The sequence below is a fragment of the Melanerpes formicivorus genome, unplaced genomic scaffold, assembly GCF_026170545.1.
Source record: "Melanerpes formicivorus ecotype bairdi unplaced genomic scaffold, bMelFor1.0.p_v2 SCAF_112, whole genome shotgun sequence".
In the NCBI taxonomy this organism is placed as follows: Eukaryota; Metazoa; Chordata; class Aves; order Piciformes; family Picidae; genus Melanerpes; species Melanerpes formicivorus.
In genome coordinates this window covers 862,004-888,548 of record NW_027142464.1, presented here as the reverse complement: position 1 = coordinate 888,548, position 26,545 = coordinate 862,004, and the positions used below count along the sequence as shown (strand labels likewise).

Below are 26,545 nucleotides of genomic sequence, written 5' to 3'. Positions count from 1 at the left end.
GGAGGCTTCCTTATTAGGCAGCGCAGCGGCGGCGGCGCCCCCCGGGGCGGCACACCCGCCTGGCACCGCCGCCTGGCACAGCCGCCGGGGCGGTGGTGCTGACGCGGGAGGTGCATCCACACCTCGCTAATCGCAGCCTGGGCTGGGCGCGGGCACAAGCCGCGGCAGGGGCACCCAGGGCTGCTGAGCCGGCAGCTCACCCACCGCCCCCGAGGGGCTCCTGCCCCCCAGGGCTGCGTGCTGGGGGCTGCTGCGCCCCCCCTGCCCCCTGGCTTGTGTTTGCTGCCAGCAGGCTGCTGGGCTCGGGAAGGGCCCCCGGGCAGGGCAGGCTGGGGGGTGGGTTTGTTCCTGCCCCTGGTTAAAGAGCTCAGCCTGTTCCTGAGCTGGAGCCAAAGGGGCCAGGGGAGCAGGGCAGGGTCCCCAGCAGCACCTCAGCCCCTCAGGGCTTCACCAAACCCAGCCCCAGCCTGGCCACAACCTGCTGTGGGGTTGGGGGCAGCAGCTTTGGGGGAGCAGCACCTGGACCCTGGGCTTCCCTGTGCCCTTGGGACCTTCCCTGTGCCTCTGGAACCTTCTCTGTGCTCTTGGGACCTTCCCTGTGCCCCTGGGACCTTCCCTGTGCCCCTGGAACCTTCTCTGTGCCCTTGGAACCTTCTCTGTGCTCTTGGGACCTTCCCTGTGCCTCTGGAACCTTCTCTGTGCTCTTGGGACCTTCCCTGTGCCCCTGGAACCTTCTCTGTGCTCCTGGAATCTTCCCTGTGCCTCTGGAACCTTCTCTGTGCACCTGGAACCTTCCCTGTGCCTCTGGAACCTTCTCTGTGCCCCTGGAATCTTCCCTGGGACCTTCTCTGTGCCCCTGGTACCTTCTCTGTGTCCCTGGGACCTTCCCTGTGCCTTTGGAACCTTCCCTGAGCCCCTGGAACCTTCGCTGTGCCTCTGGAACCTTCCCTGAGCCCCTGGAACCTTCCCTGTGCCTCTGGAACCTTCCCTGTGCCCCTGGAACCTTCTCTGTGCCCTTGGGACCTTCCCTGTGCCCCTGGGACCTTCTCTGTGCCTTTGGGACCTTCCCTGTGCCCCTGGGACCTTCTCTGTGCCTCTGGAACCTTCCCTGTGCCTCTGGAACCTTCTCTGTGCCCTTGGGACCTTCCCGGTGCCCCTGGAACCTTCTCTGTGCCCCTGGGACCTTCTCTGTGCCCCTGGGACCTTCCCTGTGCCCTTGGAACTTTCCCTGTGCCCCTGGAACCTTCTCTGTGCCCCTGGAACCTCCCCTGTGCCTCTGGAATCTTCCCTGTGCCCCTGGAACCTTCTCTCTGCCCCTGGGACCTTCCCCACCCTCCAGCCCGTCCTGCCCCACGCCAAAGCTCTGCTCTGCCTGCCCTGAGCACAGGGCTGAGGCCGTGGCAGCAGCAGCAGAGCTCCATCCTGGGCAGGCCCTGCAGGGAGGCTGCCAGGGGAGCTCCAGGGGGCTGCCGGCAGGGCTGAGCACTGAGCAGCAGCCCCCTGCAGCAGCAAACCCCCCGGCAGGGAGGGGCTGGGCTCTGGGGGCCCCAGGCCACATCACTGCCTGCAGATGGTTCGGTGTGAGGGGCAGCTGGGGGCACTCAGGGTGCCCTGGGGAAGGCCACCTCTGGGGTGCTGCTGGGTGAGGTCTCTAAGCACCAGAAGGGGCTGGGGCTGAGCTGTTTGCCAGCTGGACCCCCGAGGCACAGCCTGCCAAGGTTGCCCTGCCCCCTGCCAGCCTGGCACACGCTGGCTGCAGAGACAAGAGGCCCAAGCAGCTCTGTGCAGCCTGGCACCGTGGGACAAGCCACTGGCACTGCTCCTGCCCCCTCGGGGTGCCCAGGCAGTGGGCACGGCAGGGCCTGGCAGCAAAGAGGAGCTGTGGCTCTGGGCTCTGCAGCCACACTGCCCCCAGAGGACCTCTGGCAGCCCAGGGGGGAGCTCCTGGCAAGAGTCCCTCAGGCACTGCAGCCCAAGCTGTGCCCACAGGGCTGCCCCTTCCCCGGGGCCAGCCCTGTCCTGCTCGGCTCTGGGCTCTGGGAGCCAGGGCCCCGGGACCCCGGCGCACTGCTGGCCCTGCTGCCAGCTCCCATGCCAGCTGGGCAGGGCGGGTGCCAGGGCCCAGAGTGTTGCAAGAGGCAAATCTCTGCCCTGCCTGCGTCCTGCCCCGGCAGCAGCCAGGGCTGGGCTGTGCCAGCCCTGCAGAAAGCGCCCTGGCCGGCTGCCAGTGTTTGGCCCCCGGGCGTTGTTGTGCGGGCAGGGCTGTTGTGCCCTGCCGGGGGGCAGGGCAGGGGCAGGGCTGGGGCCGCGTGGGAGCTGCCCACCCCCCTGCCGGGTTTTGCCTCGTCAGGGAAACGCCAACCGCAGCGAGGCAGCTGCCTGGCCCCGCCTGCCCCTTCCCTCTGCTGCACCAGCAGTGCCAGGGGCCAGGCTCTGCCCTCTGCTCACCGCTTCTGCTGCTCTTACCCCAAACCCTCTGTCCCTGCACCCTGGGCCAGCAGGAGGTCCTCTGCCTGCACCATGCAGGGCAGGGTGCCCGAGCTGTTGGCACCCCAGGCTGGCTGCAGGGCAGGAGCAGGAGGGCACCCCCCACAACGGGCAGAGGTGCCCAGGGCGGTGCAGAGCAGGCAGCAGGCATGGGGCCACTCCTCTCATGGCCTTGGAGCCCCCCAGGCACGTGGGGAGAGCTGCAGAGCAAGGCTGCTCCCCACTGTCCTGGCAGTGCCACAGCTGGGGGCTCTGGTGCCATCCCCGGGGTGCAGGGCAGCACTGGCAGCACAGGGCTGGGGCCCTGGGGAGGTCTTAACTGCTGCCTCCAGGCTATCCCCATGGCCAAGCACCCAGCAGGGCAGCAAAGGGCCCAGACCTGGCCAGGCTGTGTCCATGGACGTCACCAGTGCTGGTGCCAGTGCTTGGTGCCAGTGCTGCTGCCAGTGCTGGGGGTGAGCTCCCACATGCCAGGAGCCCAGCTCTGCAGGGCCCTGCCTGGCACACAAGACCTCCAGCAAAGGCTCTTCCCAGGGCCTCTCCATGGCCCAGATTCTCTCCCTGGCTCTCCCCAGGGTCCAGCAAAGCTGCCAGGGGCAAGCAGGGGGCAAGAGAGGATATGCAGGGCAGGGCTGCACATTGCCCCTGCCCAGCAGCACGGAGCCAGGGCCATGCAGGGCAGAAGCAGCAGGATGAGTTCTGTGCCCAGCTGGACCCCCAGGTCCCTGGCTGTTCCTCTGCCACACTGCCCAGCCCCACTGCAGCACAGGGAGCTGGCAGGAGCTGACCCTGGCACCTTTGTCCCTCGCCCTTGGCACCTAGGGCAGCTCCTTGGTCCCACCCAGGGGGCTGCAGAAGGGCAGGATGGAGCTGGGCAGAGCACATCTGCTGTGTGCAGCCTGCCTGCGCCGGGGCTGCCAGGCAGAGCTGCTCTGCAGGGGCCACTGCTCCCTGGTGCCAAGGCTGTGAGTCAGCCCAGCGCTGGCAGTGCCCGCTGCCAGCAGAGCTGTGCTCCTCTCCTGTGGCAGGAGAGGTGAGGCACGGAAACTTCTCCTGGCTCTGCCTGGCCCTGTCCTGCAGCTGCCCTCTCTGCCTGCCCTGGGCCCCTCCACTGCAGCAAACCCTTCAGCCCTGCTCCCTGCCACCAAGCAGGGAGGAAGCAGCCTCGGGAGTGTGCCCCGGGGGGGCACCGTGCCTGAGCAGCAGCTCTGCTCTGCACCACACTGTGGCAATGCCAGCGACGAGCAGTGTGAGCAATCTGGCAGTGCAGGCTCAAGGCCTGCACTGCCAGATTGCTCACACTGCTCGTCGCTGGCATTGCCACACCACACAGCTGAGAAGCTGCTGGGGACCCCGGGAAGCCCTGGCAGAGTCCCCACTGCCCAGGATCAGCCCCAGGTCTGCCATCTGCTGCTGTGCAAACCTCCTGCAGCCCTGTGGGCAGAGCAGGGCTGGGCAGAGCTGAACCAGCTGCTGGCGTGCTGGGAGCTGGGCACCTCCTGCCCCAGTCCCTGCAGTGCCTGCTCCTGGGTCAGGTTTGCTCCAGGCTGATGTCCAGTCCCCGGGTGAGGGGCTGGGGCTGCCCAGGCCTGGTGGCCTTGCCAGGGAGGACATTGATGTGAGCAATGTGTGCAGAGGGAGCTCAGCCTCGGCCAGAGGAAATGCCCAGGGCAGCAGGATTGGCCTCACCCTGGCCCTGTGGGAATGCCCTGGGAAGTGGCTGGGGCTGCAGCAGAGGCTCCAGCACCCCTTCAGTGCAGGAAAGCCCTGGGAGCCCCCAGCCCCTGGACAGCCCCCCCCACACCCGGGACAGCCCCCAGCACCTCTGCTCCAGCACACAGGGGTCAGGCTCAAGCCCAGAGCCCAAGCCCTGCCAGGGGCACATTCCCAGCCTGGGGAATCTGCATCTCCCCTGCTGCCTGTGCAGGAGGGCAGGCAGAGGCCGAGCTGGGCGTGAAGCAGGCTGCTGCCTTGCGCTGGGCTCAGCCCCAGTGCCTGGAGCTCTCCTGGCACCTCGCGGAGAGCGGCGGTGGCACAGCCAGCCCGGGCAAGGCAGGGGCTGGGCACTGCCAGGCAGGGTGGAGAGGCTCCTGCAGGGAGCAGGGGCTGGAGCACACCAGGAGCCAGAGTGCTGACTGGGGGCCGCTGGGTGAGGCAGGAGGGGGCTGTGCCCAGGCTGTGCGTCACAGGGGAGGGAGCTGCAGGGTTCAGGGCGATGCGGTTGGACTCCTCTGAAGGCCTGGGACACCCCACGGGCAGTGCCTGCAGCCCAGGAGCACCCAGGAGTCAGGGGGAGCATCCTGCAGGCCACAGCCCCCCACCTCGGGTGGGCAGCCGTGGGGAGGTCACTCAGGGCTGGCAAACCTGGGGGGAGGGGAGGGGAGGGGAGGGGAGGGGAGGGGAGGGGAGGGGAGGGGAGGGGAGGGGAGGGGAGGGGAGGGAAGGGAAGGGAAGGGAAGGGAAGGGAAGGGAAGGGAAGGGAAGGGAAGGGAAGGGAAGGGAAGGGAAGGGAAGGGAAGGGAAGGGAAGGGAAGGGAAGGGAAGGGAAGGGAAGGGAAGGGAAGGGAAGGGAAGGGAAGGGAAGGGAAGGGAAGGGAAGGGAAGGGAAGGGAAGGGAAGGGAAGGGAAGGGAAGGGAAGGGAAGGGAAGGGAAGGGAAGGGAAGGGAAGGGAAGGGAAGGGAAGGGAAGGGAAGGGAAGGGAAGGGGGTGCCCGAGTCTGGAATTCCCTGGGCTGCCTCTGGCCCCGTGGCAGCCAGGCTCAGCTCCTTCCAGGAGCAGGTTAATCACCAGGGCTGACAGCTGTCAGTGCTGCCTTGCTGATTAATAGGATCAGACAGTGCACGGCAACAATCCAGCTCAGCCAGGCCAAGCCCCTGCAGTCACACAGGCAGCAGGAAGGATGTTTCTAGGAATGTCCTGGCCCAGAGGGCATCTCTGAGCTGCGGGAGAAGCAGTAAAGGGAAACACTGGGATGGCTCCTTCCTTTCTGCCACACTTCCCAGGCACACCAGCGGGGCACCAAGACCACCCCCGACCCCGGAGCACAGCGTGAAGGCCTGGCAGGACTCACAAGGGAGAGCCCTGCAGTAAGCCAGGGCTGGTCACCCACCCCAGAGCACCTGAGAGCTCCTCCACTGCTGCCACAGGACCCCTGCACAAAGGGCTGTTGTGCTCTGCCACCCCCGGGTCACCCATCCTGCCCCACACACAGGCACACGTGGAGCATCTCTCCCTGAAGTCGCCGGCTCCAGCAGGAGCCAGGGCGCTGGGCAGCCCCTGCCAAGGAGCAGGAGGGCTCCCAGAAGCTCCCCCAGCTCCAAGCAGGGTTGAGGAAGAGCAACGCGGGCGGCACAGCACAGCACAGCGACAGCTCGGGGCCCTCTCTGCTCCTCCTGCTGACCCCAAACCAGCCCTGCCAGCTCAGCAGACGTTGCCCTGGCCCCCCGCACCGAGGCTCTCCTGGGCACAGAGCCCCGGCCGGCGCGGAGGGAGGCAGCTCCCCGCCAGGCACCGCAGCGGCTCCCGCGGGAGGCTCCCGCCGGGGCGGTCGGCAGCGCCACCGCATGGCCAGGTCGGGAACAGCTCCGGGGAGCAGCTCGGGGCCGAGCGCCCGGAGGAAGGCGAGGAGGGTGCGGGGGGCTCAGCCCCGGTGCCCAGCTGAAGCCGGGTGGGACTGTAGGCCCTTGCTCTGCATCCTGCTCGATGTTAGCAGGTCGTGGATGCTCCCTCCCCGCAGGATTTCAGGCCAGGCTGGATGAAGCCTTAAGCGACCTGGGCCGGTGGGAGGGGTCCTTGCCCACGGCAGGGGGCTTGGAACTGGATGATCTCTAAGGTCCCTTCCAATCAAACCATTCTGCGATGTCCCTGAGAGTGCCCAGCCCCTGGCCAGCGATGGGCTCAGCTCTGGTGTCTGACACAGACTTCCCTCTTCTGGTGTTGCACCATTTGGGGGCCCAATGGGGGGATGCAAACTGGGATGCATCCTATGGCCACAGGGAACCTGCAGCCAGGCTGAGACTTGGCCTCCCTGGGGCATTCTGGGCATCGTGGCTCAGCCTTGAGCCCAATCTGCCCAGCAGCAGCCATGGGACAGAAGCTGCCCAGGTCTCTGCTGGAGTGCCCAGGAGGAGCTGCAGCAGGGCTCTGCTCTCTCCCTGCAGCTGAGAGCTCTGCTGCCAGCCTTTGACTGCTGCTCTGCTGCCTGCAGCTCTCACCACGCAGCACTGGAGATGGTTTCTCTTCTGGGAGAGAAGCAAAATGTGATCAGAAGAGAGGGGAGAGAGAGAGAGAGAGAGAGAGAGAGAGAGAGAGAGAGAGAGAGAGAGAGAGAGAGAGAAGTCATCTGCTTGCTGCTGACAGCCATGGAGCAAATTCACCTTCTCATGAGAGCTGAAGGCAGCTGCCCAGCTGCTCTGCCAGACACAGGAGTGACAGACACCAGAGGCACTGCAACACAGCAGCCCCAAGGACTGCTTCCACCTTGCCTTTACCTGAACTAACCCCCCCCAGAATGAAGCCACCCCCAACCCATGGAGAGGCTGCCAGGCCCCACAGATGGCAGCACCCCCCAGGTGCCAGCCAAGTGAAGATGAGAGCATGGCAGAGCTGGCTCCCAAAGCAGGGCCCAGACACCTGCACAGGGAGAGCTGCAGGGAGCTGATGAACTGCAGGATAAAGGATCCACAGCCCCACAGATGCCACTCAGCAGGACCACATCTCCCTGGCAGCCAACACTCCTGCTCTGCCCCAGCTCTGCCCAGCTCCCAGAGGACAGCTGAGGCTGGGGCAGGATGCCCATGGCCCTTGACCCCATTCACTGTGCAGGAGATTTGCTGCTCCTCACACCTGGGGCTGTGTGCCTTCAGCACAGGTAACCCTGAGCTGGCTGTGAGGCTCTTCATCTGCCAGCAGCTCCCACTCTGCACTGGGCTGGGAGGCTCTCAGCAGCTCCTGGTGTGTGTGTTTGTGTGGGGGGAGGTGGGGTGTTAGCTCCACAGCAGGCACAGCAAAGCCAGAAATTGTCTTTTTTAGCAGCCCAGACAGAGCACCAAGATCCAGGCTCCTGAATTATGACCTGGAAGCAGAATTCAACACAACTGGGGTTGAAACACGGCCAGTGGCAGCCCCCCTGCAGCAGCCCCCCCTGCAGCAGCCCCCCTGCAGCAGCCCCCCTGCAGCAGCCAGCAGAGAGGGACCAGGGAGGGCTGAAGCCTGCCAGGGTCTGTCAGAGCTGAGCTGCAGCAAGCCAAGGAGATTGTTTCACAGCTTCGAAGGGAAAACCTTCCCTTTGCTGGGTGCTGCCTTCAGCACTTCCCCTTGGCACCGCAGAGCCCCCAGGCCCTGCCCTGCAGAACGTTTTATCCCCAGAGCATCTCCCCGCCAAGCAGCCCTGGGAGAGGAGCAGGGCAGCCTCACTGCCCTCTGCAGATGGCTCTGTCCTTGCTTCCTGCGTGGCTGCGGTGCCGGAGCAGCGACAGAGGTGCAGCCACGAGCGACCCCCAGCCTGCTCCCCAGCCTGCCCCCCAGCCTCCCCCCGAGCCTGCCCCCCAGCCTGTCCCCGAGCATGCCCTCGAGCCTGCCCCCCAGCCTGCCCCAGCCTGCCCCCGAGCCTGCCCCCCAGCCTGCCCCCGAGCCTGCCCCTGAGCATGCCCCCCAGCCTGCCCGAGCCTGCCCCCCAGCCTGCCCCCGAGCATGCCCTCGAGCATGCCCCCCAGCCTGCCCCCCAGCCTGCCCCTGAGCCTGCCCCCCAGCCTGCCCCCCGAGCCTGCCCCCAGCCTGTCCCCCAGCCTGCCCGCGAGCCTGCCCGCGAGCCTGCCCGCGAGCCTGCCCCCCAGCCTGCGGCTCGGCGGCTTGTCGCCCACCCAGCGCCCGCGGAGGGGTCGGTGGGGCCGGCGGGGCCGGGGGCGATGCGGCCGAACAAACAGCCCCTGGCTGCTGCCGGTCCCCACCCCGGGGCCCCTCCGCCGGACAAAGCAGGGCTGCGGCCCGCGGCGATGGGGAGGGCACAGCGCAGGCCTGGCGGCACGGGACCCTCGGCCCCGCCGCCCCCGGGGTTCCGCGCGGCCTCGGGAGCGCTGCCGCCACCGGCGGAGCCTGCCCCCCGCGCCCTCGCTCCCCGCCGCCGATCCCGCCCCGCAGCCCGCCCCAAGGCCGCGCCCCGCGGGCCGCCGAGGGGGCGGAGGCTGCGGGCGAGCCCGGAGGGTTAGCGGGAGGGGTCCGGGGGCGGCGGGGGCGGCGGGCACGGCCCCGCGGGGCCCCCCGAGGCGCGGGCACGACGCGGCCCAGCCCCCGCCGGCTGCCGCCGCACTGCGCAGGCGCTGCCCCGCGCGACACCGGCCCCCCCCTTTCCCGGGCCTCCCGCGGGCATGCGCGCGCTGCCTCTCGCGCCAGCCGGGGCGCGGCCGCGCTCGCCCGTGCGTGGTGACGTCGCCGCTCGGCGGCCAATAGCCACCCTCGTTTCCTGTGCGCGCTGACGTCACACGGAGGCCGTATATAAGCGGCGGGCGCCAGTCCCGCCCCCCTGACAGCGTCTGGAGCCGCCGCTGCGAGAGCATCCCTCCGCCGAGAGCCGCTCCCGCCGCCGCCACCCCGCCGCCACCCCGCCGCCGCCTCCGACACCGCTCCGCCGCCGCCGCCGCCTCCGCCGAGGGAAGGGAAGCGTATCGTATGTCCGCTATCCAGAACCTCCAACCCTTCGGTGAGGCCCTTTGTGCGGCGGCGGGGCCGGGCCGGGGCCGGGCCGGGGCCGGGGGGGGGAGCGGCCTGAGGGCCCCGCCCTGGCGCGGCCCCGCCCCGTGGCGCAGTTGCTATTCCCGGGGCCTGTTGCGTCAGCCGCGGGGCGGGGGGAGGGCGAGCGGGGGGGGGGGGGGCGGGCCCCGGCGTGACGGGCGGGCGCGCTGGCCAATGGCGGCGCGGCGCGGCGGGCCGGGCAGTGACGCGCGCTCTCCGCAGACCCCTTTGCTGATGCAAGTAAGGGTGATGACCTGCTCCCTGCCGGCACTGAGGACTACATCCATATAAGGATCCAGCAGCGCAACGGCAGGAAGACCCTCACCACAGTCCAGGGCATCGCGGATGACTACGATAAAAAGAAACTGGTGAAGGCCTTCAAGAAGGTGAGGGCCGGGGGGAGGGGGTGGGGAAGAGCCGGGGAGCTGGGCTGCGCGGGGCTTGGCCCCCCCCCACCCCCCGCCCGGGGAGCACGGAGCGCACCGAGCTGAGCCGGGCTGAGCAGGGGGGCAGCGGTGCCTGCCTGCAGCAGCGGTGCCTGCCTGCAGGGGTGCTGAGGAGGCTGCTCTCTCTCCTGCGCAGAAATTCGCCTGCAATGGTACTGTGATCGAGCACCCCGAGTATGGAGAAGTGATTCAGTTGCAGGGTGACCAGCGCAAGAACATCTGCCAGTTCCTCGTGGAGGTAGGAGACCTGCAGCCTGCTGCCTGCCAGCTGAGCTCCTGAGGCTCCACCTTAGTGACTGCAGGCCCTCGGGGTGGGGGGGGGTACAGGAGCAGGCCAGGAAGCTCTTTCTGCTCTTCCAGGAAGCTCTTTCTGCTCTTCCAGTTGCTGCTTGAGGCAACCAACCCTCATCCAGTGAGGCTCTGCCCTCGCAGCCTGATCCTTACCCCACGCTCCCAAGGGGAGCAGGAAGGGGCCAGGAGCTGTGGGGGTGCCTGCAGGGGCCTGGGCCTCAGCCTGCTCTGAGGAGCCTCTTCCTTTCTTTCCTCCTTGCAGATTGGACTGGCCAAAGACGACCAGCTGAAAGTCCATGGCTTTTAAGTGCCTGTGGGCCACTGGAGCTTTATGCAAGAAGATTTCCTTACCATGAAATTCCCTCCTCTCCCTTGTCATGAGTTTAAAAGCAGGTGGTTTGTGTGATGTAACAGCCCTGGGGCCTCTGCTGCCTCTGGCCCCGGTGTAACGCAGTGATGTAATAAACTGACACGAGCCCCATGCTTCCTGGTCTGGCTGTGCCTCATTTCACACAGGTCCCCCAGGGGCGTGGGCACGCTCCAGCCCGAAGCCCCAGGCACCCAGCTGTGCCCAGCCAAGCCAAGGGACTCGGCCTGCGCTGCTCCTGGGTGCTGCTGCTCTGCCCCCCCGGGGAGGAGAGAGCCTCTGCCCTGGGCAGCCCTGGCTCCTCCTGCCGCAGGGCTGTGGGGAAGCTTGGCTGTGAGCGACCGAAGAGCGACCTCCAGGCTGGCAGTGCCCAGGTGAGGCCTGGCACGGCACTGGTACCCTCTGAGCCCCAGGCTGGCAGGAGGGAAGGAAGCATGGCCTTGGGTTGAACTGGTGACAAGGGAGAGCTGTGGACTGATGCAGGCAGTGTCAGCAGCTGGGGCCAGGGCTTGGGGGTCAGCAGCAGCTGCTGCCTCTGCCCTGGGGGGCAGCAGAGCCCTGGCTTCCTTTCCAATGCTTTCTGTAACGTGTTTAAAGTCTTATTTAAATAAAACTGGTTTCCAAAAGCATTTCCTTGGTGCCTTTGGTTGCTTTCTGGAGCCCAAGAGCCTGAGGAGCAGTGACAGCAGCTCAGGGCTGCTGGAGCTGTCTGAGCAGGGCCCTGGGGGGACAGGGACGGCTCTGGGGGGTTCTGGGGAGCATTCCCCTGGGTGCTACTCCTGTTCCCTGGGCAGCCCCTGAGGGGGTGGTGGTTGAGTCACTGCTGGCCTGCAGTTTGCTCTCCCTGGCTCTGGTGCTGTTTGTGTTCCTGGGAGCCCCTTTCAGCCTCTGCAGCCACCAAAGGGGTGCAGGCTCTGCCCTGGGCTGAGCTGAGGGGCTCCTCGGCCCCCACCAAGTAAGAACAAGGTTGCCTCAGATGAAAACCTCCTGGTTCAGAGCAGCTCTGGCTGCGGGGGGCTGCCCAGTGCCTGCTGCAGGAGCCTGACTGAAACACAGCAGGGTGGGTCAGGAGGAGCAGAGTGCAGCTCCTCTTGGCAGGGCCTCCCTGGGGCTGTGCTTGGGCTTGGCAGGAGCTGCTGGGGCAGGAGCTGCTGGGGCAGGAGCTGCTGGCAGCTCTCTAGGAAGGGTCTTCTGCTCCCTCCTGCAGCCAGCCCCAGCCCCTGCCCCAGGCTGCAGCCCTGCGCTCGCTGCCTCCTGGGAGCCTTTGCCCTTGGAAGGCCAAAGTGCTGCTCCAGCCCTTCCTGGCTGCACCCTGGTGACCTCCAAGCCCTTCCTGGCTGCACCCTGGTGACCTCCAAGCCCTTCCTGGCTGCACCCTGGTGACCTCCAAGCCCTTCCTGGCTGCACCCTGGTGACCTCCAAGCCCTTCCTGGCTGCACCCTGGTGACCTCCAGCCCTGCCAGTGTGGTCCTGCAGCTCCAGACCAGGCCCAGGGATCCTCCAGGCTCAGCCTTTCCCAGCTTCCCTCAACCCACTCTGCCCCAGAAGGGAGCAGGATGGAAGCCTGCATCAAGGGGGAGCCCCGTGGGGTGCCCAGCACCCTGATGGCTCATTTGGCCCTGAGTGAGCCATTAGAAGGCAGCAATTGCAGAACAATTTGTTTGTTCCTCCTGAGAATTGCTGCCTGCAGCAGTGGATCGATGGCCACAGGGCCCAGGAGGAGCCCATCCAAAGGCCATTAGTTTTGGGGGTGTTTGAGGAGCATCGACAGCTCCTGGGTGACCATGGGGGGGCAGAGGGGGGGCACAGGCCGGCAGCCTGGCTCTGGCACGTCACTGATGGGGGCTGTTGAGGGAGGCAGCCAAATGTTCTCTGCAGATAGCAGAGGAAGGCAAACACAGGCAGGAGGCACTGTCAATACTGCAGGGAAAGGCTGGGGGGGCAGGTGGGGGCTACTGGGGGCACTGGAACAGGCCATGGTCAGCAGCAAGGTGTTGACCAGGGTGGGCTGCCAAGTCTCATCCCCCACACCCCCAGCCCACTGAGAGCTCAAGGATGCACCAAGAGCTGAGTGCTCTGGAGGAAAGGAGTGAAGCTCAGCCCTGGGTAGATGCACAGGGAGGAAGCACAGCTCAGGAGCCAGAGAGTGGCTTGGGCTGGAAGGGACCCCCCCAAAGGGCATCCAGGCCAACCCTCCCCCCCCCAAAGGGCATCCAGGCCAACCCCCTGCAGGGACATCTGCAGCTTGCATCTGTGAGCAGGTTGCTCACAGCCTTGTCCAGCCTGACCTTGAGCAGCTCCAGGGCTGGGGCCTCAAAACAGTTCCTCTGCAGCCTCTCTGCAGCCCTCCTCAGGGGCTGGGAGGCAGCACTGAGGGCTCCCAGGGGCGCCCCGGCAGTGAGCTGTGGCTGTGCCCCGAGAGAGGGCTGTGTGTGCAAGGCACAGCTGCAGGCAGAGCCAGCAGCCCCTCCGGGCCTCCATCTGTCCCCACACGTCCGTCTGTCCGGCAGCTGCTGGGGGTGGGTGCGGGGCCGCCCCGGGGTGGGGCCCCCACAGCGCTGCCTTTAAAAGCAGGCCGGGGCTGGAGGTGCCCAGGACTGAGCCAGCCGCGGTGCCAGCCCTGCCCTGCCGCCCGTCACCCACCCAGCCCCGGAGCCTGCAGGTGAGTCCCGCGGGGCAGCAGGGGGGAGGCCTGGGGGGCAGGCAGGAGGGATGGAGGGGCCCCGGGCACTGGCCATGCCCTGGGCACCAGCAGCCCCCGCCCCGAGCTCAGGGAGCAGCTCCACAGTGCCCTGAGTCCTGTGGTTTAGCTTCAGGTGGTGCTGGAGCTGGGCTGGGTGGTCCCCGTGGACCCCTCCCGACTTGCTTCCAGGGGACTTGAGGAGGGGCAGAGGGGACTTGAGGAGTGGCCATGCCCTGGGGACCAGCACCCAGCCCCCCGCAGAGGTCCCCCCCTGGCTGTCACAGGCTGTGCGTCCCTAGCTGAGTGCTCACAGCCCCTCTGCTCCCTTCCCCGCTCGGTCTCTGCAGCCACGAGGATGAGGATGATGATGTGCTTCAGCCTCCTGCTGGCCGTGCTGGTGAGCACCTGCCTGTGCCGGCCCGCGGCTGAGGCTCCGCCTGCGGCGGGGGCCCCCCCTCAGCATCCCCCCAGCCTGGTGCGACGTGACTGGGGCCAGCTCCTGTCCCAGAAGCAGCGGCTCCAGCCCCACATCTTCACAGGTACCGGCAGGCAGCGGCCGGGCGGCCTCGGGGGGGGGGGGGGGGGGGGGCTCCACAGGGCACAGTGCGGCCCCCCCCCAGTGCCAGCCCCCAGCCCGGGGCCGCTCTGACCTTCTGCCCTTGCCCCGGCAGAGCTGGGTGTCCACAAGGGCTTCGGGGACGAGGGGATGGAGGAGCTCTACGACCACTACTACCCTGCCTGGATGGACTTCGGCCGCCGCAGCGCTGAGGACCCCGCGGAGGCTGCCTAGGGGCTGCGCCGTGCCTGGCCCCTCCCGCAATAAAGCCTGGGCAGGGCACACGGCTGCGGCTGACTCTTGGCTGGGGCAGGGGGGAGCAGGCAGGGGGGATTCGCCCCCAGCCCCGCCAGGGAGCGCAGGGCAGTGCCCAAGCCGGCAAGCAGAGGCAGACCTGGCACAGAGCTGCTTTATGACTTCAGCTTTATTGACAGGAGGGCAGGGCAGGGGGTGAGGGACACGGCCCAGGGGCAGCAGCTGCAGCCCAAGGGGTACCCACTGCAGGGGTGCCCCAAGCCCTGGCTGCTACTGCTGTCAGTGAGGGCGAAAGGAAGAGTCCAAAGCCAGGGGAAGGGAAGAGTCCAAAGCCATCCTCCCTTCAGCAGTCAGCCCAGAGGCCCTCCCAGGGCTCCAGCGTGGGGCAGGGGAGGTCTCATCCTGGTGCCTGTCCCCCCCGCCCCCCAGGCCTGAGCATCACCTTTGGCTGCAGCAGCCTGCACAGCCCTGCAGGGCTAAGCTGCTCCTCAGCCAGGCTCAGCAGAAGCAGGAACAGTTTTGATTGCCAGCAGCTGGCTCCTGGGACAGGGCCCCAGCCCCAGGGCAGGGGACAGGGTCAGCCAGCAGCCCCCAGCCCCAAAGCTGGGTTCCTAGAGCCCCACTTGTCGTCCCCTACAGGTCCCTGCCTGTGGAGCATCAGGCTCCAGGGTTGTGTCCTTGCCCCTGGGGGCTGCTGCTAGGGCCTGTGGCAGCAGCAGGAGCTGAGGCTGAAGGCCTGGCACCTCTTCATTTCCCCGTGGCTGGGCAAGCAAGAGGCTGAGTCTCATCCTGAGCTTGTGGCCTCCACAGCCCCCTCAGGTGGGCGCTGCCCTGCACCGCCCCTGCCTGCAGGACTCCTCCCCCCTGGCCACCACCTTGTCCAGCCCCAGGCCCCGCAGCTTCTCCACCAGGTTCAAGCTGAAGATGCTGCTCCTGGGTGGGGGCAGATCCTGCCCCCCGGGTGCAGGGGAGGGCCGGGAGCCAGCATGCTGGGGGTGCTGGGAGGGGAGCAGGGGAGCCCACCAGGCCCCAGCCCCCAGCCCCGAGGTGGTGGTGTCCCGCAGCAGCAGGAGCCTGACGAGTCCCAGGGGGGTGAGGGGGGGTCCAGGGCCAGGTGCCAGCACGGGGGAAGACAGCTCTGGTGAGGGGCTGCCAAGGCTCAGCCCCGCAGAGGGCCCACAAGAAGGCACGACGGTGTGAGACAGACTGCAGGGAAGAGAGAGCAGAGGGGAGGTCAGGAGGGCCTCGGGGCTGCTCCTCAGGCAGGGCAAGGAGCCCTCTTCTCCTTCCTGCACATTCACCTAACGAGCCTTGGGGTACAGGGGACCCCCAGTGCCTGCCCCAAAACTCATGACAGGGTGCTGGGGGTGGGGGCTGCAGCCATGCACTCCCCAGCAGGCAGGAGGGGGCAGGAGGGGGCAGCTGCTCAGAAGCTTTTCCAGACCTGCAGGCTTTTGTGAACTCCAGCTCACACCAACCCCCCAGAGCCTCCCAGGGGCTCATTAGGGGTAAGCAGCAGTTGCTCATTAATTAAGAGGTCCTGCAGCCTGGGTCAGGTCCTGGCTGCTGCACAGAAGTGCAGGGAGAAGGAAAAAGTCACAGCCCTGCAGCTGCCAGGACCGAAGGCTGCTGGCCCCTGGGTGCTGTCGCTCTCCCCAGGAGCTCTCCTCACCCCTTCAGGGTGCTGCAGAGGGCAGGGGCTGGTCCCCTCCCTCCAGGGGGCTGCACACCCCCAGGCAGGATTCTGGGGACGTCTCAGGAGTCAGAGACAGCTCTCAGTATCAGGGGCTGCAGCTGGACCCCTGCCCACTGCCTCCTCAAGCTGCATGGAGTGAGGTGTGGGGTGAGGAGGGTTGGGGAGAGGGGGCCTGGGGGGGCCACGCACCTTACCTGGGTGTCACCATGGTGATCTCAGAGGTGGGGTGGAGGATGTGGCAGGTAGTGAAGGTGAAGGTAGACAGGGTCTGGGGGAGGTTGTTAACAGAGAGGAACACTGGAAGGGACAGGAGACACTGGGTTAATGGGAGAGGGGCACACGACACAGGCAGAGAGCAGTGCCCTGGGCAGGCAGGAGAGCCAAAGCTGTGCTGGGAGCTGCCACCCCCAGCAGAAAGCTGAGTGCAAGGGGCACAGCTCCAGCAGCTGTGGGTCTGGGGCTTGCTCAGAGGAGGAAGCTGCAAGCACAAGCAGAGACAGGAGCTGATGCTTCTCCCAGAGCTGCCCCTTCCACAGGCCTGGGCTGCAGTGGGGGCACAGCATCGAAGGGGTGAGGGCTGCAGGACAGCCCCTGCAGTGCTGCAGAGAGATGAGGATGGCAGGGACAAGCTGCTGCAAGAGGGGAGAGCACAGGAAGGCAGAGATGTCCTGGGGGTCACCGTCCCCTCACCCCGAGCTCACCCCCAGGGCGCTCCTTGGCTTTGGCAGGTGTTGAGGTAGGGAGCAGCTGGAAGGAGCTGGCCTCCACATCGTCCTCCTCCAGGTCATTGAGGCTGTAGACCTCCTCCAGGTCAATGTCCAGCTGCCTGAAGTCTTTGGTGAGCACCCCAGGGCGGGGCACCAGGATCCCCCCGAGGTGGGGCCGTGCCAGCTGCTGCCAGTGGTGGAGTGTCACAGAGCCTGAGGGGGGGAGACACAGCCAGAGGGGCTCAGCCGGTGCCACAGGACCCTCCTGCTGGCAGCTCTGTGCACCGGGCAGCCCCCTCCAACCCCTCACCTTCCAGGGGCTTCACGATCTGCAGCTTGTCAGGCAGGTAGGAGAGGGAGCCGAGGGAGAAGCCGGAGCCGGTGGTGAACTCCGAGCCCGCCGAGCAGCTAGTGCCGGTGGAGACGACGCTGTCGTTGGGGGTGAGGACGCCGCTGGAGTCCTCCTCGTCCGCCAGCCGCCAGAGTTTGCGCTCCCGCTCGGCCTCGAAGAAGGAGCTGGAGCCGGAGCCGTGCTCCGCGGCGTGGCTCTGCTGCCGCACCGACAGCCGCTGCACCGCCGCCTCCAGGTCCTGCTGCCCGGGGGCTGCCCGGGGCTGCTCCCTGGCCCCCTCGCCCCTGCCAGCAGCACAGCGTTAGGGTGCTGGGGCGGTGGCCCTGCGACAGAGCCCCCCCAAGTGCTGAGCCAGCAGCAGGCTCCAGCCGCGCCTGAACCCCCTGGCCCCATCGAGTCACGCTCCGAGGTGACCAACCCCCTCCCCAAGCTCTTACACAGGTCTGTCCCACCCGGCCCCAGTCCCCTCTGCAGCACTCACTGGGCGCCCTCCGAGCCGGAGCAGGTGGTCTGGGGGGTGCTGGCCCCCTCGGAGGGAGCTGCCGACAGCTGCTTGGAGCGCGGCGTGCTCTGGGGAGACTGGGAGCAGGACCTGGCTTTGGCTGCCTGGTTCACGGCTTTCACCGTCTCGAAGACTCTCCGGCAGCTCCTGCGGGCGGGAGGGAGGGCAGGCAGGGCTGGGCCCTCGAACCGGCCCCTCCAGGGACCCTCCCCCCGCAGCCCAGCACAGGGCACCGATGCCGGCACTCACCTGTAGTCCGAGGAGGAGCTGTCTGCCCTCTTCCTCATCATCCCCTTGATTTCAGCTGCCAGCGAGTCCTGGCGGTGCAGGGGGACCCAGTGTCAGCAGAGGGAAGTGCAGAGCCCACCCCCACCCCCCCCACTGCCCACTGCTGCTCACCACGGGCAGGATGCTGGGCGAGCTGTAGCGGCTGACGGTGCTGTTGGGCAGGCTGCGGCTGCGCAGGCTCTTGACCTCCTCCTGAGCCTCCTGCAGCATCCCTCCGCACTCTGCATACTTCTCCTGCAGGTCCCGCAGCTGCGGGCAGGGGCAGAGCTCAGCTGCGGCCCCCAGACAGCAGCAGGGCAGGACCCTCCCCCTGAGGGAGGCTGAGGCACCCACGGCCAGGCCCCGCCTGGGGCTCACCTCCATCCGGAGCTGCTGCTGCACCTCCTTCGCCACGGCCAGGTGCTGCTGGAGCTCCTCCACCTCCGAGCCGTACTGCGGGCAGGAGAGGGCAGGTCAGGGCCGTGCCCCGCACCGCACCGCCCCCTGGCACGGGCAGGGCACACTCACCGCGCGGCACTTCTGCTGCAGCTCCACGACCTGCGCCAGGAGCTGGCTGATCTCCTCCTGCTGCCGCCCCATGTCCTCTGCCTTGCGGGACAGCTCCTCCGAGAGGTAAACCACCTGCTGGCTTGCTTCAGCTGCGGGGAGGAGTGGGGTCCGTCAGTGCCCGGGCAGAGCACCCCGGCCCCTGCAGGGACACCCCCCCGACCCCAGCCCCACGTACAGAACTGCTCCACGCAGTCAATCATCAGCTGCTGCTCCTGGTCCTCGTACTGAGAGGTCTGGGTTGCGATGTTGGTGGCCTGGAGGAGAGGGTTGGAGGTCTGAGCACGATGGGCAGGAGCTGCAGACCCCCCTGGGGACAGCTCAGGCCTCCAGGCAGCAAGCAGGGCAGAGGTGGGGGCACAGAGGGTGTCCTGCTCACCTCCATCCGAAGCTTCTGATTCTCCTCCTCCAAGCACTTGAGCTTCTGCTGCAGGCTGTCGTACTGGAAGTACTGCTGCAGGGACAGCGAGGACTCCTGCCGAGGCAGCCTGGGGACAGCAGGGAGGGTGCTGAGCACCTGTAGCATGGGCAGAATGGGGCTTGCCCCCCACCCAATCGCCCCAGCTCCCTGGAAGGAGACTCAGCCTGTGGGACAGGACCCACAGCCACCACGGGAGGGAGGGGAGAACCAACCCTGGGAATGGGGACAGCTCCTGCCCAGGGCCTCTGCCCAGCCCCCCAGGAGGAGCCCTGGCCCAGGCGAGCAGCAGAGCAGGGACCCCCCGACTCACGGGGTGGAGGTGGTGGAAGTGGGCTCGTTCTCCTCCGTGGTGGTGGTGTAGAAGTGGAGCAGATCATCCCTCATGGAGACCTCGTGGCGCAGCTGCGCGATCTGGGAGGGGAAGGGGCATCAGGGCACGGCCAGGGGGCACCACAGTCACCCACAGCCTCTGGGCCGGGGCAGGCGGGGGCCAAGCCCAGGACCCTTCACCCAGGGGCCGCTACCTCCTCCTTGGCCAGCTCCAGCTGCTCCTCCAGGAGCTCGTTGCGCTCGGACAGGCTCCGGTTCTGCTTCAGCAGGGACTGCCCGATGCGCGCTGCCAGCTCCAGGTCCCTCTCCTTCTGCAAGGGGCAGGTCCGCATCAGCCCTGCTCTGCCCCAGCCTTCACCCCACCCCTGCGTCCCCGGGGCCCCGCTGGCCCCCAGCCCAGCCCTGGCAGCTGCCTGAGCTCCCGTGCGGAGCGGGCAGCAGCATACCTCATCCAGCAGGTTGGTGACGGCGTCGATGTCGTGATAGGTCTTGGTGATCCTGACCACACGCTCGGCACACAGAACTGGGGGAGAAGGGTGAAGGGTGACCCCCCCACGGCAGAGGCACCAGTGTGGGGTCTCGGCACTGTCCCCCCCCAGGTCTCTTGTCCCTTATGACTGCTTCCCACCCTCGTTCCCCACGGTCGCATGGCAGAGGGAGCCGCAGCGTGGCTGCTTCAGGCGTCACAGAGCTGTCCCACGCTGGTCACCGAAAAGGACCTTTGAGTGCTTGGCAGCAGCAGCCGCGGTGCGGGGCAGGGATGCTGACAGCCACGACAGCATCACAGCGAGCAGGGCGCTCCCACCTCACCCCCCAACTCTGCCCACATCTTGCCCCCTCCTCCCCCCCCCCCCTCTGCGCCCACCCCCCCCCCCCATCCTGGACACGGTGCCAGCCCCACCGCAGGGCACAGACGGGAAGGAGGGATGGGGAAAGCCAGGCAGCAGAGATGGGATGGGAGGTGACAGCTCCGGCAGGAAGCAGGCTGGAGCTCCAGTGTGAATAGCGGTGGGTGGCACCACGCTGCGCCGGGCACGCAGGCGGCGTCCCCTCCAATCTGTCCGCAGCCCCCTCCCCCAGCCCCCTCCCCACAAGAAGCCAGCCTTGCCCTACTTTCTGCCCGGAGACGCTGGCCAAGGCAGAGCCCAGCGCATCCTCCCGGGATGCTGCTCCCTGCACCCACCCCCGTGCCCCTCCAGCTGCAGCAGCGACCCACGCGCGGCGCGGCAGGGCAGAGCCCGCTGCGGGCAGGTTGCCTCAGTAACAGGCAGCTGCCAACGCCAACGCCGCTCGGCGCTGCGCATCGGGCTGGGCACCGGCCCTGCCTCCTCCCTGTCCTCCCTGCCGCTATCCGGATCCGTGGCAGGGAGAGGTGGCCCAAGGACGGGGCCGTCTGCCCCCCCAGCACCCATCCTGCCAACTGCAGAAGCTGCCAGACAGCGCCGGGCATGCACCCAGATGGCAGCGCAGGAGCCGCGCAGCGGGAGGGAGCGGGCAGCGAGCATGGAGCCCCCTGCCCTGCCTGCACCCCGGGCCCTGCCTGCGCCCCACAGCTGCTGCCAATGCCCCTGCCCAATGTCCAGCTGCCCCACGAGTGGGTGCCTCAGTTTCCCCTGGCAGAGCTGTGCCGGCTGTGCTCAGAGCCTTGACCTGTGCCCCCCAGACGCGGCCACGCTCCCCAGCCGGGCAAAGTGGGTTAAGGGGAAAGGCTCAGCCACACAAATCCCATTAGTGCCCAGCTGGGGTTGTGTAATGGGGGGGGGGTGGTTGCCATGGTGATGCCCCCACCTGCCACCCCAGTCCCCGTCCAGTCCCCTCTGCACCCAGCAGGCACGTACACCAGCGGGCACATACCCCAGTGGGCACGTCCAAGGGGCGGGGGTCCAACCCCAGCCTCAACCCCCTCCCCAAGCCCTAACAGCTCCTGCTCCCTGCAGGGGATCCCAATTGGACCTCGTCAGCCCCTTGAGCTGTTAATTGGAAGTAATTAGAGCATGAGCATCGTTAGGGCTGGAGCGAGGCAGGCCCTGGGAGGCTGCGGGGGCTGCGGCACCGCCAAACATGTAAACAACTTCACCCCCCCCGGCCTGATCCAGCACGATGGGGGGGAGGCAGCCTGCTAGAGAGGGGGCGCCCACTATCCCCATGGGCACATGCAGACCTGGGAGGGGGAGTGGGGGGCTCCTTCACCCCATCCTTCTGCTGCTCCCCACCACCACCCAGCAGGGACAACCCTCCCTGGGGCCAGGGTGACCTTGAGGGTCCCCAAGAGAGCAGGTAGCAGCTCTCCTGGGATGCAGCACTGGGGGCTGAGGCTGCTCCCGAGTGGGCTTGGGGGAGGGGGGCTGTACTTGCTGCGTGGGACAGATCCCCGACCCCCCCTCAACCCGCTCCGGTCCAGCCCTTCTCTGCACACCCCGGCCCTCCGCAGCGGCGTTTCCCGGTCCGGTACCGAGCAGGATCGGGCCGCTCTCACCTTCCTCCAGCTCCCTGGCGATGGGGTCGGCGCCGCCACCCCTCTCCGCGTTCCCGTTCAGCTCATCATAGGCGGCAGGGCTGCTCCAGATCTCCATCGTACCCAGCCCACCGGAGCCGCACCGAGCCGTGCCCGCTGCAACCGGCGCGGCGCAGCCCAGCCGATCGCTCCCGCCCCTATTTATAGGGTCGCCCGGTCTGCCCGCACCTGCCCGAGCGCGTCCCACCGGGGCCGGGACCGGGGGCTGGGGGCGGGACCGGGCGGGGGAGGGGGCGGGAGCGGCGGGGCTGGGGCGGGGGGAGCCGGGGGCTGCCCTCTCGTCGCACGGTTCCCCGGAGCGCCTTGGGGACGTGGTCCCCATCAGAGCATCCTGGAGGAATGTTCCAGGCATGCCAGGGCCGGGGTCCTCGCTGGGGCAACCTGGGAACCCCTCAGTACAATCCTGCCTTGGGGGGCTGCTGCAGCTGGGCTCTGTGTCCCACCCCCCGGCTGCCCAGGCTGCGGACGCAGGGAGGGGTCTGGGCACAGAGGTGCCCATGGCTGGGGCTGACTGCTGAGGAGGGGCACTGAGCGGTTCCTCGCCCCCCAGCAGCAGCTTTGCAGGACTGAGCCAATGAGCCGCGCACAGACCTGGCTCCTGCCCCTCAGGAGAGACAGAAAGGGCTTTGGGGTCCTTTGGCCTGCCCCCAGCCGGTGATGGTCAGGTTATGGCACGGCACAGCCCCCTGCCTGCCCAGCCCTGCTGCCCGGCTCCCCAGGATCACCGAAAGCTCACCCCAAACCCTGTACCCACAGGTGCCCAGGGCAGTGCTGGGGTCTGCCAGGTCCTTGAGCCGGGACAGAGCTTTTCCATCCCCCTCCAACCTGTCCCTCTCATCTCCTCCCTACTCTGAGCGTGGGCTGGGATGAGCCTGGCCCGGCCGTGCCCCACGCAGCCCCAGGTCCCCCCAGCCCCACTCGTGCAAAGGCAGCAGCGCAGCAGAGAGCTGAATGAACGATGCTGTGCTGAATTATGGAGGAGCTGGCTGGCACGTAGCACAGCCCTGGCAGCTGGGAGGGCAGCAGGGCTGCCAGGACCCCACACCACGGTGAGCTCGATGCTGGTAATGCCAACACTCCAGTGCCCACCCCCAGCGCCTGCCCCAGCACCAGAACTCATCCATGAATGCCAAGGCTGGGGCTGGAGCTGCTCCCATCAGTGCCCACTGCCTGTGTTCGGCTGCAGGACCCCCACCCACAGGACCCTGACCCCAACTCGGGTCCTGATGGGACCCTCCTGGAGTTGGGGCCAGAGCCAGGTGCCGTCGGTCCAGCTTCTTGCTTCTCCTTGCACCAGAGGTGACAGAGTGTGAGGGCAGGGTCCTCGCGTGGGCACCCATGCCCACCAGGGACCCCAAGGGCACCAGTGTGGGTCCCACCATGGGCAGGCAGGAGCTGCTTCTTCCTAATCCCCTCGGTGGGGATTTGCTGCCCTGGGCAGGTCCCTGCGACCCTGCGCAAGCAGATTAGGGGGGGGGGGGAGGAAGAGGAGGGCGCGGGGGCTATTTCCGATAGCAGCTTAAGGGTTTGGGTGAAGAGATGAGGCAGTGCCAGCCCCCTCCGTGCCACCACGGGCAGGTGGCTCCAGGGGCATGCGGCGTGACCCGTGAGGCTCCTGGGGCTGAACGCGGCTATGTCTGCGGGGAGGGCATGGGGGTGCCCCGGGTCCCGCTGAGCCAGGCAGCCACAGTGGCGCACAAATAGGGTCTGGGGTTGAACCCCTCGCACTGTGGCTGCGGGGTAGGGGTGCGCCGACGGCCGGGGGCGCTGCACCCCACTGCGTGCCGAGCAGGCAGGTGAGCAGCTGGGCAGAGGAGGCAGCAGGCACAGGCTTTGTCCCCTGCCCAGCCTGTCACGGGCAGGGGCTTGGGAGCCAGGCCAGCAGTGGGGCCAGGCCCTCAGCCCCATCTGTCTCTCGCTGCCCCACATCCACCACCCGGCCCCTCACTCTAATCCCATCCCCACCACATGTGGGCCAGAAGCGAAGCAGAGAGAATCCACCCGTGCCCTCAACCCCACATCAGGAGCAGGCTTCACTGCCCCACGGTGGGCATCACCCCAGCCCTAGCACAGGCACTTGAGGGGCTGCGCCGGGGTCCCGGGAGAGGGTCAGGAGCTCTCTGCAAGCATCCGGCAGAAACTGCTCCCGGAATTAGCCCGGGATGTTCCGAGCGAGGCAATCCAGCCCTGCCAATCCCATTAGGGCTGATTAGCCCTGGTGCTGCCCTCGTGGCCTCGGCCCGGTGCGGGCAGCGCTGCCAGACCTCGCTGCCTGCACCCCGCTGCCAGCACCCCGCTGCCAGCACCCCGCTGCATGCACCCCGCTGCCTGCACCCCGCTGCCAGACCACGCTGCCTGCACCTCTCTGCCAGACCCCGCTGCCTGCACCCCGCTGCCAGACCCTGCTGCCTGCACCCTGCTGCCAGCACCCCGCTGCCTGCACCCCGCTGCCAGACCCCGCTGCCAGCACCCCGCTGCCAGACCCCGCTGCCTGCACCCCGCTGCCTGCACCCCGCTGCCAGCACCCCGCTGCCAGACCCTGCTGCCTGCACCCCGCTGCCTGCACCCTGCTGCCAGACCCCGCTGCCAGCACCCCACTGCCTGCACCTCGCTGCCTGCACCCTGCTGCCAGACCCCGCTGCCAGACCCTGCTGCCTGCACCCTGCTGCCAGCACCCCGCTGCCTGCACCCCGCTGCCAGACCCCGCTGCCTGCACCCTGCTGCCAGCACCCCACTGCCTGCACCTCGCTGCCTGCACCCCGCTGCCTGCACCCTGCTGCCAGACCCCGCTACCTTCACCCCGCTGCCCTCGCCAGCCCCCTGGCACCGGAGGAGGCACTCACGGAAGTACTGCAGGGTCTCCTCGATCTGCCGGGGGGTGAGGGGACCCAGGGGCTCCGGGGGCTCCGGGCGGGCTCGCAGCCAGTCGTTGTGGTCGTAGCCGAAGGCGCTGTCGGCCCGCAGCCTGTAGCGGGGCAGCTGCTCGCCCAGCAGGCTGAGGAGCTCCACCTCGGGGACGTCGCCGCTGCACAGCTCTGGGGACAGCAGGGCACGGCGTCACCTGAGGGCGGGGGGCACCCGGGAGGAGTGGGATGCAGGAGGAGCTGGGGGGTCGGAGTGCTTCCTGCACCCCTCAAGCCTGATGTGTCCCCTCAGCGCTTGGGGGTGATGCCATCCGGCAGGGCTGTGGCCAAAGCCACACCTGTGGGGTCTGGGGGTCCCTCTGCAGGGAGACACACAGGACCCCCCCCGCCCCAGCTCTCCCTAGCTCCCCCTCGCCCCCCAGCTTTCTGCGGGCAGGGTCCTGCTGCCATCTCCTGGCCACGCTCTGCCTGGCCGGGCGGCACTAGGAGCAGGATGCCAGGGCTGCTGGCACGGGACAAAGGAGGCTGGTACGGGACAGTGGCTCAGCTCCAGCCACACGGTGGGCACAGGACAAGAGACCAGACTGAAGCTGCCCCAGCTCCTCACCCCTTCACATCTGCCCCCAGGGCCACCCACCAGCACTGCTCACCCTCACCCACCAGCACTGCCCAGTTCTACCCACCAGCACTGCCCAGCTCTACCCACCAGCACTGCCCACCCTCACCCACCAGCACTGCCCAGCTCTACCCACCAGCACTGCCACCCTCACCCACCAGCACTGCCCAGCCCTACCCACCAGCACTGCCCACCCTCACCACCAGCACTGCCCAGCCCTACCCACCAGCACTGCCCACCCTCACCCACCCTCACTGCCCAGCTCTACCCACCAGTGATGGTTGCAGCATCACAGCCTCTGCCTGTGGCCACCCCGTGGGCCGTGGAGCTGGCGTGGGGCAGGTCAGCAGTGAGTGAGTCCGGGCTGGGCTGGAGGTGGCAGGCAGGTGGGCACTGGCCAGGGGGGGTCTCTTGCAGGACCGTGGTGTCCAGTTTGGCTGGCGTTAGGGGGGGGTGCTGGCTGCCATGGGGAGAGGCACCTTGCTCCCTGGCTCCCTGCAGCTGTGCCAGCAGGCAGCAGAATCCGGCCCCTTCCTGGGGAGAAGGAGCTGTTAGGGTGGGCGATGCTCTAGGCACCAGGGACACAGCCCCTGCTCAGGCACCCCCTCAGCTCGGCCCCCACCTGTTGCTGAACACAGGGCACCTTAGGGATGGCACCAGGTCAGCATACCTGCTCAGCACCACCTCTGCAGCATGGCACGGGGGGCTCAGCACCAAAGCGAACCCCTGGTGGTGCCTAGGTCAGTGCCAGTGCCAAGCGGGGCAGAGGATGCTCCACGGGCTTGAGGCTGCTGGTGCCAGCCCTGGGTCCCTGCCTGTGCAAGCAGGAAGGGGAAGGAGCTGTGGGGTTTCCCGACAGCAGGCTGGCCAGAGGGAGCCCTCTGGAGCTCCACCTCAAAGAGCAAAGTTCAGCTGCTACCCTCTGCACCAGAATGTGGAGCAGGGACTCGCCACGGTGCCCAGGGCAGGGCTGGGCAGCACCCACGGCCGTCCCATCCCAGCCATAAACACATCTTGAGGGTGCATAAATGCAGCACATTGCTGCTCTCCTGCCACCTCCAGAGCCCCTGCACTGGGCTGCAGACCCTGCTGCCCTCTGCCCTGAGGGCAGGACCCTCCTGCACAAGCCCCACGACTCCTGCTCCCACCTTTGCCTTTGGGGGTGGGGACTGTGGCATCAGCAGTCCCTGGTGCCTGGCAGCAAGTTCATGCCAGGGCACCGCTGCCCTCCCTCCTGGCACGTGCTCCTGGCTGCTGTCACGTCTGCAGCACAGAGGCCAGGTCACTCTGCACCTCCCTCCGGGGAGGTCCTCCCTGGCACACAGGGCAGGGGAAAGCAGCATGGGCACCCCAGATCAGACCCACAGCCCCACAGAACCAGGGCCACCAGACCCAAGCAGCCCAAGCCCGCGCCGTGCTGCCCAGAGAACATCTCCCCGGCCCCACAACTCCAACCATTCTCCCTCCCCACCGCTCCCCAGAGCAGGAAAGGGACCCACCGTGCCGAGGTGCCAGGCTGCCGCTGCCCTCTCCCCGCGCTGCCGCCGGCTCTGGGGAGGGAGCCCTGCCGCTGAGTCAGCGCCGAGCTGGGGCTGCCAGGACCCTGCGTCTCCTTTTGGCCCAGCTCCTGCACATCAGCTCTGCCCGGGGGGGACCTCCTTCAAACACGTGCGAGCAGCTCCCATCGCCCCCGGGCCCCACCGTCGCCCTGGCCACCAGGGTTCAGCTGCCAGGTGACCCGTCGGGGAGCTGGGTGAGGGCAGGGGGGCGGTGGGACCCAGGGCGCTGTCCAGCGATGGTGGCCGGGAGAAGCGAGGCCCTGGCTCCGCTGGCACCCAGGTGCGCGTTCAGACCTGTGCCCGCTGCTCTCTGCCCTGCCCGATGCCGTCACGC

At 67.8% G+C, this 26,545-nt stretch overlaps 3 protein-coding genes across 5 annotated transcripts; 2 read left to right on the top strand and 1 right to left on the bottom strand.

Moving 5' to 3' along the window:
• Positions 1-9,044: 9,044 nt before the first annotated feature.
• On the top strand, positions 9,045-10,437 carry EIF1 (eukaryotic translation initiation factor 1). Its single transcript, XM_068166952.1, has 4 exons — positions 9,045-9,185; positions 9,440-9,603; positions 9,800-9,901; positions 10,217-10,437. Exons 1-4 carry the CDS (start codon positions 9,155-9,157, stop codon positions 10,259-10,261), a joined length of 342 nt encoding a protein of 113 aa, XP_068023053.1. The 5' UTR covers positions 9,045-9,154; the 3' UTR covers positions 10,262-10,437.
• Positions 10,438-12,912: 2,475 nt separating this feature from the next.
• On the top strand, positions 12,913-13,813 carry LOC137455837 (gastrin/cholecystokinin-like peptide). The gene is made up of 3 exons (XM_068166954.1): positions 12,913-12,983; positions 13,352-13,543; positions 13,676-13,813. Exons 2-3 carry the CDS (start codon positions 13,360-13,362, stop codon positions 13,792-13,794), a joined length of 303 nt encoding a protein of 100 aa, XP_068023055.1. The 5' UTR covers positions 12,913-12,983; positions 13,352-13,359; the 3' UTR covers positions 13,795-13,813.
• A 153-nt stretch (positions 13,814-13,966) lies between these two features.
• On the bottom strand, positions 13,967-21,348 carry HAP1 (huntingtin associated protein 1). 3 transcript variants are annotated; one of them, XM_068166941.1, is made up of 15 exons: positions 21,134-21,348; positions 19,104-19,180; positions 18,852-18,968; positions 18,638-18,738; positions 18,286-18,394; positions 18,085-18,163; positions 17,868-17,998; positions 17,718-17,792; positions 17,472-17,609; positions 17,322-17,389; positions 17,052-17,219; positions 16,529-16,854; positions 16,213-16,431; positions 15,706-15,808; positions 13,967-15,021 (listed from the first exon to the last, which is right to left on the bottom strand). In XM_068166941.1, the coding sequence occupies exons 1-15, from the start codon at positions 21,228-21,230 to the stop codon at positions 14,631-14,633; spliced, it is 2,199 nt and encodes a 732-aa protein (XP_068023042.1). In that variant the 5' UTR covers positions 21,231-21,348; the 3' UTR covers positions 13,967-14,630. The 3 variants fall into 3 exon arrangements, with proteins under 3 accessions (XP_068023042.1, XP_068023044.1, XP_068023043.1); XM_068166942.1 differs by having other exon boundaries at positions 14,941-15,021; positions 15,701-15,808; positions 21,134-21,346; XM_068166943.1 differs by lacking the exon at positions 15,706-15,808 and having other exon boundaries at positions 14,891-15,021.
• Positions 21,349-26,545: the final 5,197 nt, after the last annotated feature.

Excerpts from the sequence above, each read along its gene's own strand:
- HAP1 (XM_068166941.1), bottom strand. The coding sequence starts at position 21,230 with ATGGAGATCTGGAGCAGCCCTGCCGCCTATGATGAGCTGAACGGGAAC. Across the intron at positions 17,220-17,321 it reads AGCTCCTCCTCGGACTACAG|GAGCTGCCGGAGAGTCTTCG; the intron begins GTGAGTGCCGGC and ends TCCCGCCCGCAG. Across the intron at positions 15,022-15,705 it reads ATCACCATGGTGACACCCAG|TCTGTCTCACACCGTCGTGC; the intron begins GTAAGGTGCGTG and ends TCTTCCCTGCAG.
- EIF1 (XM_068166952.1), top strand. The coding sequence starts at position 9,155 with ATGTCCGCTATCCAGAACCTCCAACCCTTCG. Across the intron at positions 9,604-9,799 it reads TGGTGAAGGCCTTCAAGAAG|AAATTCGCCTGCAATGGTAC; the intron begins GTGAGGGCCGGG and ends TCTCCTGCGCAG. Across the intron at positions 9,902-10,216 it reads TCTGCCAGTTCCTCGTGGAG|ATTGGACTGGCCAAAGACGA; the intron begins GTAGGAGACCTG and ends TCCTCCTTGCAG.
- LOC137455837 (XM_068166954.1), top strand. The coding sequence starts at position 13,360 with ATGAGGATGATGATGTGCTTCAGCCTCCTGCTGGCCGTGCTGGTGAGC. Across the intron at positions 13,544-13,675 it reads CCAGCCCCACATCTTCACAG|AGCTGGGTGTCCACAAGGGC; the intron begins GTACCGGCAGGC and ends TTGCCCCGGCAG.